Source organism: Gymnoscopelus braueri, assembly GCF_963280865.1.
Source record: "Gymnoscopelus braueri genome assembly, chromosome: 7".
NCBI classification, from domain to species: Eukaryota; Metazoa; Chordata; class Actinopteri; order Myctophiformes; family Myctophidae; genus Gymnoscopelus; species Gymnoscopelus braueri.
In genome coordinates, this window is record NC_137608.1 from 50,788,371 (window position 1) to 50,806,175 (window position 17,805).

Below are 17,805 nucleotides of genomic sequence, written 5' to 3' on the forward strand. Positions count from 1 at the left end.
ACCAGAAATGCAGTGTGCACTTTGAACACATCTCTGTGTAGGGGTTGAGACCCCATCCCACTCTTAACATAGAATGTTTAAGCCTAATTTATTCATAGTCATACAATGGTGCAAGGTTATTATAGTTAACTAAATCTACCCATATAACCCAAACTAGAATTGTGTTTACAAAACCTAAAAGTTTTAGTCTTTGTCAATTTATTTCATACATAAGCCCAGTATCTTTGGGTGGATATGAAATCTATCTTCCATTTTATTAGCTGTGCTTTGTATAATAATTAAAGCCAAACTATTTTTTAAAACTATAATGGCTTTGCAACCGTGTCCCAGGCCAAAAATATCGGCTTCAACAAGCTCACAACGCATCGTGATGTTTGCTTGTTTGCAGCTCTGCTATTTCCGGCACGGGACACCTTCATGCGACGAAGCATAAATTAGGCATTAGCCTTACAACGACTCTAAAGAGAAAGCTTATTTTTTATCAATATGTTAATTATTTTCTAAGATGTGTGACTACTGTATGCCTTCATTCTGCCAAAAAGACACGTTAGATTTGTTCCTATCTTTGTATATATACACAAGTTCAGCACCAGTTCATCACTCTTGTGGCTGAAAGAAAAAAAACATTTGTCTTTTGTATTATATTCTATTATGTTAGCCTTCATTACATACTATGTACGGCTCATCTACTGTTCTTACCCATTGTCTGTCAAGGATAATGCTAATGTTGCTTTTACATTAGCGTGTGGTTCAAGAGAGCTGCAGCATGACATCTAGCATCCCACAGCACTGAATGTCCTGCACTTTGACTTCATCTTTCTCTCTCTCTCTCTCTCTCTCTCTCTCTCTCTCTCTCTCTCTCACCACTGACTGAACGGCGTGCCTATCAAGGGACATGGGAATGGGAAGTCTGGGATATAACAGTATATTTTTGGTGCAATCATTTTGTGAAAATTAACTACAATGCTATCATCGGTATGATGCCTGTATTTGGTGCCTTTTTTTTTTTTAGTAAAAAAAAAAAAAAAAAAAACGTGTCCTTTTTTACCTGCAGGTTTTACCCATTGCTGTTGTTGGTTGTTGTTTTTCTTTATAATGTTTTGGTTTATTTAGATAAGAGAGTTTATATGTCACAGGTAGATTGGCATTCCAGGTAGATTGGAAGTGGAGCGCTTGTTTTTAGGCTCGGGGCGGGGCTGCGATGCGAGGACGACCACAACGACAACATGAATATACATACATACTGGCCTCAGTGGCGCACTTCGATAATCATTGGACTCCCCATCCACTATCACTGGGAGTCTGGGTTTGACTCCTGCTCGGGACATTACTTTTTCAAACAACCGCGGACTATTTTTTTCGCCGATGAAGTATAGTTTTGGACCATGACGGAGGCGCGCCGACTCAGGAGACCTTGAGGCCAAGGAGTCGCGCCCGAGCGCCTCCAGGCGCGAGTGCCCGCGACGACCGGCCGATGGTCTCCTAGTCGACTAAGCGCCGTCCGAGTTATGTACCGATAGGCACAGAATCGTAAATGATGTTGTGGGGACTGCGTTTGCCCCGGTATGGTTTGCCCCAACTGCCACTCACTGCACTAACATAGCCCGCCAGCCCCGCCTCCTCAGGCTCGCCCCCTTGTTCGCGGGTGTGTGTGCCCGCGCGTGCTTGTGCGCGTATGCGTGTGTGCGTGCTCGTTTGTGCGCGTGTGCATGCGTGCGTGTGTGGTGTGGGACTTATGTGTGGCTTGCATTGCCCTCTGGCGTTGGTTCTACAGAATTGCCTGGGGGGCGGACGGGCGGTGAAAACAAGCGCTTATTTTCCAATCTACCTGGAATGCCAATCTACCTGTAACATACTGTATACACAGGGTAGTGAGGTCCAAAGTTCCTGAGTTCAAATCCTAAAAAGCAGATCTGAATTCTTAAGAATCGTGAATTTATTTTGACAAATTCTGAATAGTCAGCACCATAACATAGTCAGCAGCATAGTTATTAAAAGCACAGGGAGGGGGGGTGCACACATTTAAAAAGCTACTCCAACAAAATCAACAAACAGAAAGCTGCACGTCATATCGTTGAAAAACTCTCTCTCTCTCTCTGTCTCTTGTCTCTCTCTGCCTGTCTCTCTCTTTCTCTCTCTATCTCTTTCTCTCTCTCTCTCTCTCACACACACACACACACACACACACACACACACACACACACACACACACACACACACACACACACACACACACACACACACACACACACACAATCAATCATAGTGTCCGTCTCAAAAGGGTCGAAACCGAATCAAAACCAGTTGCCGTCCCTTGGCGGTTTTGATTGTTTTTAAGGTTTGTATTTTGCCCTGAGACATAGAAGATATGTTGACCTTTATCCTTGCTCGTCTGGAATGTGCATGGAGTTTACCTGTTTGGATTCCTTTCATTCATAATAATAGGTTGTCTGATCCTGTTTACATTGAACCTACCTGCATGCTGTTCTGGGGCGTTACAATCATTTCAAATACCAGAACACATTTCCTCATACCAGGTTATAATTGTCTTGTGCCACTGCCAAATTCAAATATATATGTGTGTGTGTGTGTGTGTGTGTGTGTGTGTGTGTGTGTGTGTGTGTGTGTGTGTGTGTGTGTGTGTGTGTGTGTGTGTGTGTGTGTGTGTGTGTGTGTGTGTGTGTGTGTGTGTGTGTGTGTGTGTGTGTGTGTGTGTGTGTGTGTGTGTGCATGTGGTTGTGTGATGGAGGGTGAGGAGGTCAAACCATCAATAGTTAAAGCAATGTTTGAAAGTCATCAAACATCAGTGGGTGAAGAAGGACTTTATGGATTTTCCAGTCATACTATAGCTGTTTTCAACTTGGTGTCCCTATTTATGACATGTTACTATAGGCTAAAATGTCCCAAAACAAAATCCAAAAACGTTTCACAAATTATCGGAAAAGAAACACTACTTCACAATTTAAATAAAAATACCAAAAATAGCAGATATACAGTACATGCTCACAATAGTGTCACATCACAACAGCCAAACTGAGGGACTTTATGTAAAAAGCTAGCCATGGTTCACATGACGCTTGTCTATCACGAGCGTCATGGCAGAATTTCTGGTTTTGGCACTTTCTCCATTTACAACCTGTACATGTATAGAGTGTTTGTTCAGTAACCGTGTTAAATAGCTCTATATTGTGATAGTAATCATTGTTATAGAGTATTTATTCAGTAACAGTGTTAAATAGCTCTATATTGTGATAGTAATCATTGTTATAGAGTATTTATTCAGTAACAGTGTTAAATAGCTCTATATTGTGATAGTAATCATTGTTATAGAGTATTTATTCAGTAACAGTGTTAAATAGCTCTATACTGTGATAGTAATCATCGTTATAGAGTATTTGTTCAGTAACAGTGTTAAATAGCTCCATATTGTGATAGTAATCATTACTATAGAGTGTTTGTTCAGTAACAGTGTTAAATAGCTCTATATTGTGAATGGGCACTCTCTCTTGATTGGCTGAAATTGGCAACCCACCTGCAGTGAAATGTAAGAGAACATGAGGCACAATTATGTTTTCTCATTCCTTTATTGATATTGTGACATTCCATTCAAACCAAGCAAATTAAAGCCAAAATCTAACATCTGAACTTTAAACCATTCATGATCAGGGGCCCAGATCCCAGGGGGGAAGAAACGGATAGAAACACAACAGTGGAGCTGAAAAACGGAAAGATAAATAATCACCTCAGACCATCCTAGAGGGTTTAGGTCCACACATCACCTCAGACCACCCTAGAGGACCAGGTCCACCCATCACCTCAGACCACCCTCGAGGACCAGGTCCACCCATCACCTCAGACCACCCTAGAGGGTTTAGGTCCACACATCACCTCAGACCACCCTAGAGGACCAGGTCCACCCATCACCTCAGACCACCCTAGAGGGTTTAGGTCCACACATCACCTCAGACCACCCTAGAGGACCAGGTCCACCCATCACCTCAGACCACCCTAGAGGGTTTAGGTCCACACATCACCTCAGACCACCCTAGAGGACCAGGTCCACCCATCACCTCAGACCACCCTAGAGGGTTTAGGTCCACACATCACCTCAGACCACCCTAGAGGGTTTAGGTCCACACATCACCTCAGACCACCCTAGAGGACCAGGTCCACACATCACCTCAGACCACCCTAGAGGACCAGGTCCACCCATCACCTCAGACCACCCTAGAGCACCATGTCCACCCATCACCTCAGACCACCCTAGAGGACCAGGTCCACCCATCACCTCAGACCACCCTAGAGCACCATGTCCACCCATCATCTCAGACCACCCTAGGGGATCAGGTCCACCCATCACAGGGAAATAGTGATGTCATGATGATCGTAACACATTAATTATCACACATTATAAATGATTACATAATAATAAATGACTTATGGTCAATTATAAAATAATAAAACCTTTTTCACAAACATGGTTGACTGACTTCCATTCAGATGGATATTAATATTATATATGTTATGAAGAACTCTGATTGTGTGTGTAATCATTTATTTAATGTTTCAATATAGTGTAGAACTGAAATATTATGTTTGTGTTTTCTGACGACAGAAACTATACAAAGTAATTTGATGAACCGCCCACACTAATTGGGACTCCCTCTTCCTTTGGTGTGTCGCCCAGGTGGCGCTTAAACCCTGACCTTTAACCTCACATAAACTATGTCTATAAACCTAACCTTAACCCTAACCTTAACCTCACCTCAAAACCTGGGCGAAACACCGGGAAAAGACAGTAATTATCATTAGCTTTAGCTAGCCAATTAGCATTTTTAATTGTTTAAAGAACTCATTAGTGAAAAAGGTTGATGATGTCATCATTGTGCTGCTGTTATGAGTATTTAAAAGCTGAATGGACACACATGTATTTCCTCCTCTCTCCACCAGGGATCATCGCTGACTCTCTGCTTCTCTGAAAACACACCCAGGTGTTCTGTGAAAAGAAAAGAAACCAAAAAGAATCAGAATGTATTAATTGTGTGAACATGTTAACACTTTAGAATAACCTTCCCTTATAATAGTAAATTAATCATTCCCAAATTATTAGTTAATGTGTTATTCATAACTTGTTAAATGTGTGTTAATGGTTAATGATTTAATGATTTAAAACTATGCTATAAATGGTTGATAGATCATGATCATAGATCATAGAACCTAGATCATGTTATTAGTAAGGTTAAGGTTAGGTTTATAGACATAGTTTATGTGAGGTTAAAGGTCAGGGTTTAGGCGCCACACCAAAGGAAGAGGGAGTCCCAATTAGTGTGGGTGGTTCATCAAACTGATGAAAACACACACAAGCTCAGTAAAAAGTTCAGTAAAAAGAAAGAGGAAGTGAACCTGGGTGTGTGGGAGGAGTCTAAAGATCGTCATTGGTTGTCGGCACCAGAATACGACCTGATAGAAGAAGGAGAGAGACAGTTAATACACTCAAACAAATGAATTCTATGTACTGTATTGTGTGTATTTCTCCATAAAATGCATAAATGTTCACACAATAACACAATAACATTCAGTCATCAGAACTAATGTGAACATTTGACTCTTATTTAGGACTACATGTAACACTGATGTATTAAAGCTATGTGACAACATAGAACACACTTTGACCTCTAACTAGGTCGTCTAAACTCGTCTAAACCGGTTAAAGTTCAAAACCAATATAAACCAGTTTAGGTTGTGGCTTTACATGTTTGTTTGTTTGTTTGTTTGTTTGCATTTCTGTGAGGGTTCCACATGTCATGTGATCCTCTGTTGATCTGACCTCATTTTTTCCACTGGTAGTATAATAATTAATGAAACATGTTAATTAAACATGCTAATCACCTCATTTCTTCCACTGGTAGTAGATTAATTAATAAAACATGTTAATTAAACATGCTAATCACCTCATTTCTTCCACTGGTAGTGTATTTATTAATTAAACATGTTAATTAAACATGCTAATCACCTCGTTTCTTCCACTGGAAGTAGATGAATCCAGACAGGAACAAGACCAGACCCAGAACCAGACCTGATGCTCCCATGGCCACCTTGTTCTTCACTGACTCTGGCATGGAGTCATCTGACAATACAATTATCATATCATATCATATCATATCATATCATATCATATTTATTACAGTAGATTAAAACACCTTGTTCTTCACTGACTCTGACATGGAGTCATATGACAATAAGCTAAAACAACCAAACACAATAAACAACTAGAAAAAGTGCTCCTCGGAGCACAGGTCTCCGCCAGGTCAGGTAGGTTATTGTGGCCTCCTGGTGGCGCTATAATAGGCCAATGTGAAAAGGGTGCCATTTCTTTTTAGGCCTTGCACGGCAATCGGACACTACATTCATGATTTGAGGCATTTTGTTCCAAAAATGTGTTTTGCTAAATTAGACCTGCTGGTGGCGCTATAACAGGTCAATGTTAAAAGGTTGGCTTTTGCTCCTCAACATGGTGTGAATTTGTGTGCAAAGTTTGACCGCAATCGGACGCTGCGTTCATGATTTGCGGCATTTTGTTCAAAACAAGCCAGTACTGCAAACTTTAGATGTCAATCTTAGCCAACCAGGATGTAATATGAAAAATCAAACACATCCGTCTTGATCACATGACTATAGAGATCATCTTTACCGATTAGCGTGAAATTTGGATAAAATCGGAAGGAGTAATATAAAAAAAATGTTTTACATATGTCGGCCTCCTGGTGGCGCTATAAAAGGCAGATGTGAAAAATTCCGGGCAAAGGTTTTTCCTTGACCTCTAGGGAGTGCGCTTACAAAGTTTTACACAGATCGGTGCAGTTATATGTAAAAACACGAATCGGCCCGTTATAGCGCCACCATGAGGCTGATTTGAAAATTTTCAATTGGCAATTCGTCCTCGGCATAGTGGAAATATGAGTAGAAAATTTCAAGGAAATTGCATGCTGTGTTCATGATTTGAGGCATTTTGTTCAAAACGGAGCACTCCTGCAAACTTTGGAAGCCATTTTTAGCCAATCAGGATGGAATATGAAAAATGTGAAAGACCAATTTTGTTTAATGACTATAGAGATACTGTGTACCGATTTGCAGGATTTTTTGACAAAATCTGTAGGAGTACTGTCAGAAAATATATTTTGCACAAATCGGCCTCCTGGTGGCGCTATAAAAGGCCCATGTGAAAAGTTTGGGGCAGAGGTTCTGCTGTGGCATCCAGGGAGTGTGTGTGCAGTTTCACAGCGACCGGGCCAACGGTGGCGGAGATTAGCTGGTAACAGACAGAAGGACGGACGGACGGACGGACGGACGTACGGACGGACACATGGACAGGGGGCAAAATATACTCTCTCGCCATGCCTTTTGGCCTGGCGGAGACAATAAACAGACGACACAGTCTGTTCAGTAATAATGAGTCCAACCCTATTGGTCCAGTCCTTGAGGAGTTTGTCACCTGATGTGACATGTCCTTCTTAGAGCTAAATACATCCAAAACAAAGGACATGATGATAGATTTTAGAAGACATGAATCAACCTTTTACTATGATGATTATAAACCAGGCTGTGGAATGTGCAGAAAGTATCTTGGGACAGAGTCATAGACTCAGAACTGTGAGGCAGTTTGTAAAAAAGGACATCTGCGCTTGATCTGTCTTAGAAAACTGTCTTGTTTTGACATTGATAAAACCATGATGACTCTTTGATCTGTTTTTATCAAATCGATCTGGTCTTTTATCTGTTTTTATCAAATCAATCTGGTCTTTTATCTGTTTTTATCAAATCAATCTGGTCTTTTAACTGTTTTTATCAAATCAATGAGCTCATAGCGCGGCACCGAGTGCCGAGCTATGAGCTTGTAGATCTGCTATTTAAAAAAAAGATCTTGAACATTTGTGCAAATGTTTGAATATAATTTTGATATATATTTTTTTAAACCACATTTTTTACTCCAATATTTGCTTCTGGGGGGTCCCTGGAACAACATATTTTGATGGGGATCAGCGGCCAAAAACATAATTTTGGGGGTCCTTGACAAGAAAAAGTGCCACGCTTGGTGCCACGCTATGAGCTTGTATATTTGCTATTTAGACAGTAGATTACACTAGATTACAGTAACTGACCCCAGTCCATCTTGATAGGCGCGGTCAGGCTGGGATGTTCCACCATGCATGTGATCTTCTCTCCTGATCTGTAATAAACACACACACACACACACACAAACACACACACACACACACACACACACACACACACACACACACACACACACACACACACACACACACACACACACACACACACACACACACACACACACACACACACACACACACACATGTAGTACCAGTAGAGGTGTCTATTAGTTGTGTATTTCTATGTATAGGTGTCTGTTAGGTGTGTACCTGGGTGTGTACTCCAGGTAGGAGTGGTACTGGTAGTACCAGTCTCCATCAGACAGCTCATCAGTAGAGGAGAGACCAGAGGTCAAAGGTTCTCGACCTATCCACCAGGTCACCAGGATCACTTTAGGATAGAAGTCGTAGCTGCTGCACCTCAGCATGTGAGTGTGTTCACTACGACGAGGGGGAGTCTCTGACTTCAGTCTCACTTTGGGCTCCACTCCTAAAAAAGATGATGATGATTATTATTATTTTATACCAGTCATAGGAACATGTCATTATAATTAACAATTGTATATCATCCAAATGCGATCCAAATGATCCAGAAAGCCGCAACACGCTTGTTCTTCAAACAGCCAAAATGTTCACATAACCCGGCTCTCACCCGTTCTCCTCTCCCTCCTTTGGCTCCCAGTTGCTGCCCTCACAGAGGTATGACACCCCCATATCTTCAAGACTCTTCTCCCTTCTCTAAAACACCCTGGACAACGCTCCACACATCCTAGACTCTTCTCCCTTCTCTAAAACACCCTGGACAACGCTCCACACGTCTTAAACTCTTCTCCCTTCTGGCTCCCAAACGGTGGAACAAACTCCCCATTGCAGTTAGAGATGCAGACTCACTCCCAATCTACCACCATAATCTGAAGACTGTAGCACTAGACCCATTCTTGATGACCTTGCAGTTTTTGCAAAGGTTAAAATGTACAGTAATTTAGATATCATGTTATGTAGACAGATGCCAGGTTCATTTAGACCTGGCATCCTATAGTTTGGATAGTTTCAATGTACAAATATTTTTTGTTTGTTTGATATTATACTGTTTAGACTGATGATAGGTTCTTGGTTTACCTATGATCCGAGATTACTATTTCTATGCATTTGATGTATTACCTTGTGTTTTCCTTACTTTCCTTGTAGATTCTACAATAGTCTACAGTTTTCTACAAAGTAGAATTCATTTATATAATGTAATTTAAACATATTAAATAATTCACAGTTACATAGTGCTTTACATAAACAAAAATAAACCAAGCAATATCATTTAATGAAAACAGTTTGAATGAACAAGAGTAGAAACAAACAAAACAATACACATAATCCTGTAAAATATTACTAAAGTGATTAAAAACATACAAAACAAACTAGTAAAGACAATAATTAAAATATAAAATCAGGTGGTGAAATGAAGTGTATAGAGGTGTGTTTTAGCCTGCATGGTTCTTTTTAAAGTTCATTTAAAAACATTAATCCTGGTGTCTCTGTTTTAGGCAGGTCATTATATGAGGGTGAAAACACTCAGAAATAGATCTATATGTTTCATTTATTACCGGTGTACGATGGTGACACCACATGTTGTGAGCTTGTAGATCTAATATTTCCACTGCGTGACAGCGTGTTAGGATAGAGTATAAATCAGGCTTAAAAGAGTAGTTCACCCCAAAAATTACTTATTTTCTATCAATTATACCCCTTGAAGCATTGAATTCATGGAGATTTTTTTAGTTTTTGTCACATTCCTGAGACAATAATTTCATGACCGGCGGTCTCTCGGGTAGGAGACTCAAAGAGTCTCCTTTGAGTCTCCTACCGGATACATTAGCATCTTGCTGTGTGCTTCTCTTGACGGAGACTTGGTTAAAAGACAACATTCCAGACACTGCCGTTCAGCTTGACGGGCTGCTACTATTCCGTGCGGACCGAAATAAACAACTAACGGGGAAGACAAAAGGAGGCGGGCTCTGTAGATATATCAACAAAGGTTGGTGTACAAACTGATCGCTGGTTAACAGCCACTGCTCCGGTGACATCGAATCTCTGACTGTTAAGTGTCGGCCACATTATCTGCCAAGAGAGACAACAGCAGTGTTTATTGTAGCTGTTTACATCCACCCTAAGGCTAATGCTAATGAGGCACTGGGGGAGCTACATGACAACATCCGCTCACTACAGGACAAGCATCCGGAGGCGCTCTACGTGGTCGGTGGCGACTACAACCACGTTGACTTGAAAGCCATTCTACAGAGGTTTCATCAGCAGGTAAAAGTTGCAACTCAGGGAATCAGAATCAGAATCAGAATCAGAATCAGTTTTATTGTCACATCACAGGTTTACAAGGTAAAAAAGTGGGTGAAATTCTTTTTTGTACATCGTTCCCATCGCAACGTTAGTTTCCATAGAAAGAAGAGGGGGGGGGGAGAAGAAGAGGGTGGGGGGTAAGTGGGAAGGAGATCAAAACAAGAGAGCAACAGAAGGCCAGACAAGTTATCTACATATTTACAAATTACCTGAGATAATAAAAACTAAAAAAAACTAAACTAAGGTGCCTGAGCATAGCAGCAATGTATTGTATACTGTGCATGTTATACTTATACTGTGCATAATAGACAATGGACGTTAAGGTGCTTAGAGGAAAAGGAGCACAATAAAAAAGACAAAAAAAAAGTCAGTGCGTTATACAAGGGATTAAGGTGCAAAAGGTCAGTGCGTGTCCACCTAGAGTGGACTGACCCTAGTATAATCCGCATGTAGCTCCATGAGGGAGTGCAACAAAAAGTCATTTGTACCTGGTGTAGTCCACAGGTGTGTCCGAGGGGGGGCTAAAGTTAGGGGAAGTAACATACTTGACTGTGTGTATACAAATAGGAAGGAGGCATATAAAGCTGTCTCCCGCCCCAAGCTTGGCTTTTCTGACCAAATTTCAATTATGCTGGTCCCTGTCTACCGCCCGGTGCTAGTGTCCAGGCAACCTACAAGGAAGACCATCACTGTGTGGCCCAGTGGGGCTGGCTCTATGCTCCAAGACTGTTTTGAGCGCACTGAATGGTACATCTTCAGAGAAGCAGGGACGTCACAGTCTGGTGCTGTGGATCTGGAGGAATATACGTCAACTGTCCTAGGCTAAATTAGCAAGTGTGTCGATGATGTCACCATCACTAAGGTTATTACAATCCACCCTAACCAGAAACCCTGGCTGAACGCTGAGGTCCGCTCGCTCCTGAAAGTGCGGGACTCTGCTTTTAGGTCGGACGATGCACTTGCTCTCAGAGAAGCTAGGAGGAACCTGACGGCGGGGATAAAAAGGGCCAAAGCATCCTATGCTCTGAAAATCCAGGGGCACTTCACCACCAACGACCCCCGGAGTTTGTGGAAAGGAAATAAGACCATCACTGACCACAGTAAGAGAGATGCTGAGTGCCCTGAGGATCCATCTCTCCCCGACGCTCTCCACACCTTCTATGCCCGCTTTGAGGCCTCTAACTCCTCCCCCTGCACCAGGCTCACCCTTCCATCAGGTGAGCTACTCCCCAGTGTGACTGTAGAGGACGTGAGAAGGTCTCTGCAGGGAGTCAAGACACATAAGGCTGCAGGGTCGGACAACATTCCAGGCAGGGCCCTTAGGGACTGTGCTTATCAACTGTCTGAGGTGCTGACGGACATTTTTAACACCTCTCTGTCCATGGATGCAGTGCCTACATGCCTTAAGACAAATACCATCATTCCTGTCCGGAAAAGTGACAGACCTGAACGACTATCGTCCAATAGCACTGACTCCGATAGTCATGAAGTGTTTCGAACGGCTGGTCATGACCATCATAAAGGTCAGCCTCGACGATAATGTGGATCCTTACCAGTTTGCGTATAGGAAGAACCGCTCCACGGATGACGCAATATAATCCGTGGTCCATGTGGCCCTAACTCATCTGGAAACTAAGAATGCATTATGTCAGACTCCTCTTCCTGGACTTTAGTTCTGCCTTTAACATCATCATTCCGCAGACTCTGGTGAACAAATTGGCAGTTCTTGGCATACGCCCAGCCCTGTGCAACTGGGTCTTGGACTTTCTTACCAACAGGCCACAGACAGTGAAGATCCACAACAACATCTCCTCTCCCATCACCCTCAACACCGGCTCCCCGCAGGGATGTGTCCTGAGTCCCCTGCTGTATACCCTGCTGACATATGACTGTAAGGCCAGGTACCCAAACAATCATATTTTCAAGTTCGCAGATGACACAGCAGTGGTGGGATTAATCTCTGAAAACAACGAAGTGGAGTACAGGCGAGAGGTGGAACATCTGGAGCTTTGGTGTAGAGCAAACAACCTCTGCATCAATGTAAAAAAAAACTAAGGAGATGATCATGGGCTTTAGGAAGAGTGGCCCCACCACCAGCCCTCTCTACATCGGTGGAGATGTTGTCGAGGTGGTCTCTAGCTTCAAGTACCTGGGAGTGCACATTGCCAACAACCTAACCTGGAAGCACAACTCAGCCTCTCTAATAAAGAAGGCCCACCAGCGGATATATTTCCTGAGGAGATTGAAGCGGGCGGGGCTGGGTACCCCTGTCCTTACTTCCTTCTACGGGTGTGCGGTGGAGAGCATCCTTACATCCTGCATCACCGTATGGCACGGAAACTGCTCTGCTGCTGACAGGAAAGCTCTGCAGCGGGTGGTGAAGTCTGCTCAAAACATAATGGGAAGCAGCCTACCTGCCATCAGTGACATTTATATCAGCAGGTGTAGGAATAAGGCTACTAGCATCATGGAAGATGCCACCCACCCTGCTCACGGTCTGTTTGACCTCCTCCCCTCGGGAAGGAGGCTGCGCAGCATCAAGGCCAGCACCACCAGGCTGAAAAACAGCTTTTTCCCCGAAGCTGTGAGAATCATGAACTCTCGCTCTTAGTGATCTGTAAAAACTGCACTATGAACTCTGCACTATGAATTGAACCGTGACACATGAACTGTTTTTTAAATGCTGTTTTTAAATGCTGCTGTTTTTATATAGTTGTTGTTATTGCACAGTTTTAGCCTTTGTTGTGTTTAGGTGTCTTATTTATCTTATTTATTTACTCTGCCATGACCAGGACCTGAGTAACACATTTTGTTCTGTATGGAATGACAATAAAGCTCCTTGACCTTGAAAGCTCCTTGACCTTTCCACCGGTCATCAAATTATTGTCTCAGGAATGAGACAAAAACTAAAACATCTCCATGAATTCAAGGCTTCATGGGGTGTAATTGATAGAAAATAAGTCATTTTTGGGGTGAACTACTCCTTTAAGTGTTTAAGAGGATCTTAAATGTTTGTCAGCATTAAGTAATGTTTTATAATCATTATCAGATCAATATTAACACCATGAATCATCTCTGAATAGAATCATTTGATTTCATCTTATATTTTATGAGGTGATGAGTGTTGAGTGCTGCTCTGAGATCAGCTCACCTCTCTTGTTCAGAACAGAGGAGTAGTCGACCTCAATGTTGGGTTTGCAGACTGCCTCTCGTGATGCTCTCCTATAAGCCAGTACTCCAGGATCTTTATTCATGAGCTCTGCCTGCTTCACACCAAACTCAGTGTATCCAACAAACTGATCTACTCTACTGTCCCACCTGAGGATCTCATCACCATCGAAATTCAATGACTGTATGTACTGTATGTCCTTCAGCTCACTGGAGTTAAACACACAGCGGGCAGCCTGATAGAACACATATCCATCTGGAAACAGACAATTAAAATGTCATTAATGTTCAGTTTTATTATCATCTGTATAATATCAACACTAGGCTACCTGCCCCCCATCGGCCAAATGTGTCAGTAAATAAAGTCTAAAATAGGTTCAGGATGTGAAATCTGGCATTAAAATGTTTTGCATGTATATTGAATATATTAAATACAATGAGATTGAGCTAACGGTTAAGATGTCTGTCTGTCTGTCTGTCAGACCCCATCATGTATTTCCAGGATGACCCTTTTTTTATACCTAGGCTATTTGAAAATAGCAGATCTACAAGCTCATAGCGCGGCACCGAGTGCCGCGCTACGAGCTTTGTAGATCTGCTATTTTCAAACATTTTAGTAGTTTTTACTTTAAGTAAATTTTGATGCCAATACTTTTGTACTTTTACTCACATACATTTTGAATTCCGGACTTTTACTTGTAACAGAGTACTTCTAGATTGCAGCATTGATACTTTTACTTAAGTAAAACATTTGAGTACTTTTCCCACCACGGACTCTAGTCAGCAAACAAGGTAAATAGTCACATAAGTAGAGAGTAGAGAGAACAATGTAGAGCCTCAAAGAAACTATAGGATACCAGGTCAGTCATTATAACAATCAGCTGAGTTATATTAAACAAATAAAGGTCATTAATTATACTGTAATTAAAGCCTGCATTGCAAACCTAAATGAAAACACTAAACTGTTGCTTTTTAAATTAAATTAAATTGCAATAATAAAACCCTCAAATGTATCAAATAAACCATCATTCAATTCAAATAATTGAATGAGTGCTTCTGGGGGGTCCCCAGATAACTTTTTTTGGGGGTCCCCAGATGATTAGCTTAATAGGTAACATTGTTTTCTCACTCAACAGTAAACAAACCAACATACAGTATAAGTGGATACAGGATATCTGCACATTTATAAAGTGACAATTTAATGACTTTTAAGACCTTTTTAATAGCAAATTGGCTAACTTGTCAAATGAATAAGAGAGAGGCAAACATTGTGAAAATAACCGATCTACAAGCTCACAGATCGGTCCCCAGTTCAAATAGGATTATTTTGTGGGGTCCCCAGTTCAAATATGATAACTTTGGGGGATCTCCAGTTCAAATAGGAATATTTTGAGGTGTCCCACCCAGTTAAAATGGGATTATAATTTTAAAACCACACCCCCAAGGTGATTGGGGGTGTGGCACACCCACATATTGCGATTAGTGACGCATTGTGAGCTTGTAGATCGGCTATATTCAAATGGCTTATAGGGCTGAAGTGGTTACTGTATGTTTTGTAATGATAATCAAAATCTACAAAGTAACTAGTAACTAAAGTTTTCAAATAATTGTAATCGAGTAAAAGTAAAATATTTTCCTCTGAGATGTAGTGGAGTAGAAGTAAAAGTATTGGAAATTGGAAATACTTGAGTAAAGTACAAATGCCTCATTTTACTTAAGTACAGTACTTGAGTACATGTACTTACTCACCTCTGTAATTTAATTCATGAATCACAGGAACATTTTGATGGTAACTGTTGTATAATCGTATTATCTTGGATTTTGACATGATTCTAATTGAAAATCCAAATAAATAAAGTAAAGTGTATCAGATACGCTCAGTGGTCATTGGTCATGGGCCGCGGTAACACGCCGTCCCACCAGTCTTTTGAGCAGGAGCACGCACACGCACATGCATCCATTAAAACAACCCTTAAGTTCACACCTCAACAAAGGCTGCCGACTGCCGGGTGTCACACCAGGTGAATTAACATAGGAATGAGCCTAGATGCATATCAATTGTCCATTGTGTGACCTGTAGTGTAGGTGTTAAGCCACGTGCGCGTGACGTCTTTAAAATAGTGTCCCACCAGAGATAGATTCACCAAATCAACACTGGATACGCTTCCTCAGACGTTTTTTGGATGGTATACGCTTTTTAAAAATACATCTCTGCACAGTATACTATGTATATAGTGTAACACGGTAGAACACACCACTGCATCTACATAGTTGTACCATCTACACCTCACCTACAGCTCAGGCTGTACAGAGCAGATACTAATGCATAGATTGGTAAAAACAATTAAAATAAAGCACCTTGAGCACATATTCATGTTTACTAGAAATACATATTATTTAGAAAATATTTCACCATAAATGCTTAATATACATGTTTAAAAATGTTCATTCATGTTAAATATATTCAACCGTTTTAGTTAATAACTATTGTGTTCATAGTATTCATGTACCTTTCACTGGTGGTTTCTTCAAGGCAGTGCGAATGATGTCCAGGTTGTGTTTGCAGAGCGCCTGCTGATTCCTAGCTGCTTCATAAGCTGCTGCAGGGTAGGTCATATGATCTACAAACGGAGGCTGAGGCTCCACCACCTTCCCTTTGTTGAAGTCTGCGTACATCATCACTTCACCATCCAGTGCAAACATGTACTCTTTATATGGGTCTTTAACTGTGTCTGAACAGCCAATGAGTTGAATGTCCTCATGGAACACTGGAAATAAAACAAAGATGAAATTAAATTCAACAACAAACTCTTCACAGTGACAATAACACATAATCATCATGTTAAACAATCATGTGTGCAGTGGTGGAAAAAGTACTCAAATGTTTTACTTAAGTAAAAGTATCAATACTGCAATTTAGAAGTACTCTGTTACACGACCTGAATTCAAAATGTACTTGAGCAAAAGTACAAAAGTATTGCTATAAAAAAATATTTAAAGAACCAAAAGTAAAAGTACTAAAATGTTTGAAAATAGCAGATCTACAAGCTCACAACGCGTCGCGATGCGACACATTGTGAGCTTGTAGATCGGCTATTTTCAAATAGCCTATGTATAAAATAGGGCTAAAGTGGTTAATGTATTTTTATAATTTTATAATTTATATCTGCAAAGTAACTAGTAACTAAAGTTTTCAAATAATTGTGGTGGAGTAAAAGTACAATATTTGCCTGTGAGATGTAGTGGAGTAGAAGTAAGTACTGGAAATTGGAAATACTCCAGTGAAGATAAAGTATAAGTACCTCAAAATTGAACTTGAGTACAGTACGTGAGTAAATGTAATTAGTTACTTTACACCACTGCATGTTTGGTTCTTATATGAAGTGAAAGGTTGGATATTAAAAGTAACTTCCTGTCAAACGTTTTATTCACTGAAACAGATTCAAATGTTTTTTTTTGTTTTGTATTTTATTATGAAAGTAATTCATACGGAATGATTTATTACATGATGTCACAACAACAGTTCCTAACATCTGTTTTAATGTTTATGTATTTGGACCAACGTGTGTGTGTGTGTGTGTGTGTGTGTGTGTGTGTGTGTGTGTGTGTGTGTGTGTGTGTGTGTGTGTGTGTGTGTGTGTGTGTGTGTGTGTGTGTGTGTGTGTGTGTGTGTGTGTGTGTGTGTGTGTGTGTTTGTATTGTGCATTGTTCATATTTAATTGTATATAATAACGGTCAGGGCCGGATACAGAAATTATTAACTGGGGGCGCATTACGCGCGGCGCTGAAAATAAATTTTGGGGGGCCCAAAACCATTTGGGGGGTTTTCGGGGGCCCCAAACCCCCCAAATGCATAGGAAAATATGCATTTTGGCACAGTTAGACCTATAAAACATTTTTTTTTTAGTTTTTTCGGCTGTTTGTGTATTACTGCTTCCTATTGTTCTTTTAGGCTTGTTTTCCTAGGCTTCTTTCTCTCGCAATATCTGGCAACACTGCCCATGGAAAATCAGGGCAGAGAATTTTTTGAATTGTGCAATGATACATGATGGAATATGATTAAGGATTATTTTGATTATGGTAAGCTCACATTTCATATCATGACATAAATGAAGCTTTC

At 41.0% G+C, this 17,805-nt stretch overlaps 1 protein-coding gene across 8 annotated transcripts in view; it reads right to left on the bottom strand.

Moving 5' to 3' along the window:
* LOC308089220 (H-2 class II histocompatibility antigen, E-S beta chain-like) overlaps positions 1-17,805 on the bottom strand; it is an 88,471-nt gene that overhangs the window by 68,803 nt on the left and 1,863 nt on the right. The window contains exons 3-10 of one of the 8 annotated variants that reach the window (XR_013933481.1): positions 16,196-16,453; positions 13,669-13,941; positions 8,442-8,661; positions 8,160-8,227; positions 6,014-6,127; positions 5,404-5,460; positions 3,889-4,996; positions 3,588-3,742 (exon numbers count right to left, since the gene is read on the bottom strand). The exons of 2 other annotated variants lie outside the window; for them this stretch is intronic. Coding sequence is in view for 2 of the 6 variants with exons in the window: in XM_080433810.1 (XP_080289936.1) it covers positions 5,423-5,460; positions 6,014-6,127; positions 8,160-8,227; positions 8,442-8,661; positions 13,669-13,941; positions 16,196-16,453 (971 nt within the window). In the remaining 4 variants the exon portion in view is untranslated. Of the gene's footprint in view, positions 1-3,587; positions 4,997-5,403; positions 5,461-6,013; positions 6,128-8,159; positions 8,228-8,441; positions 8,662-13,668; positions 13,942-16,195; positions 16,454-17,805 lie in introns of those variants that run through there. 5 more of the 8 variants (XR_013933480.1, XM_080433810.1, XM_080433811.1 and 2 more) reach the window with 5 other exon arrangements.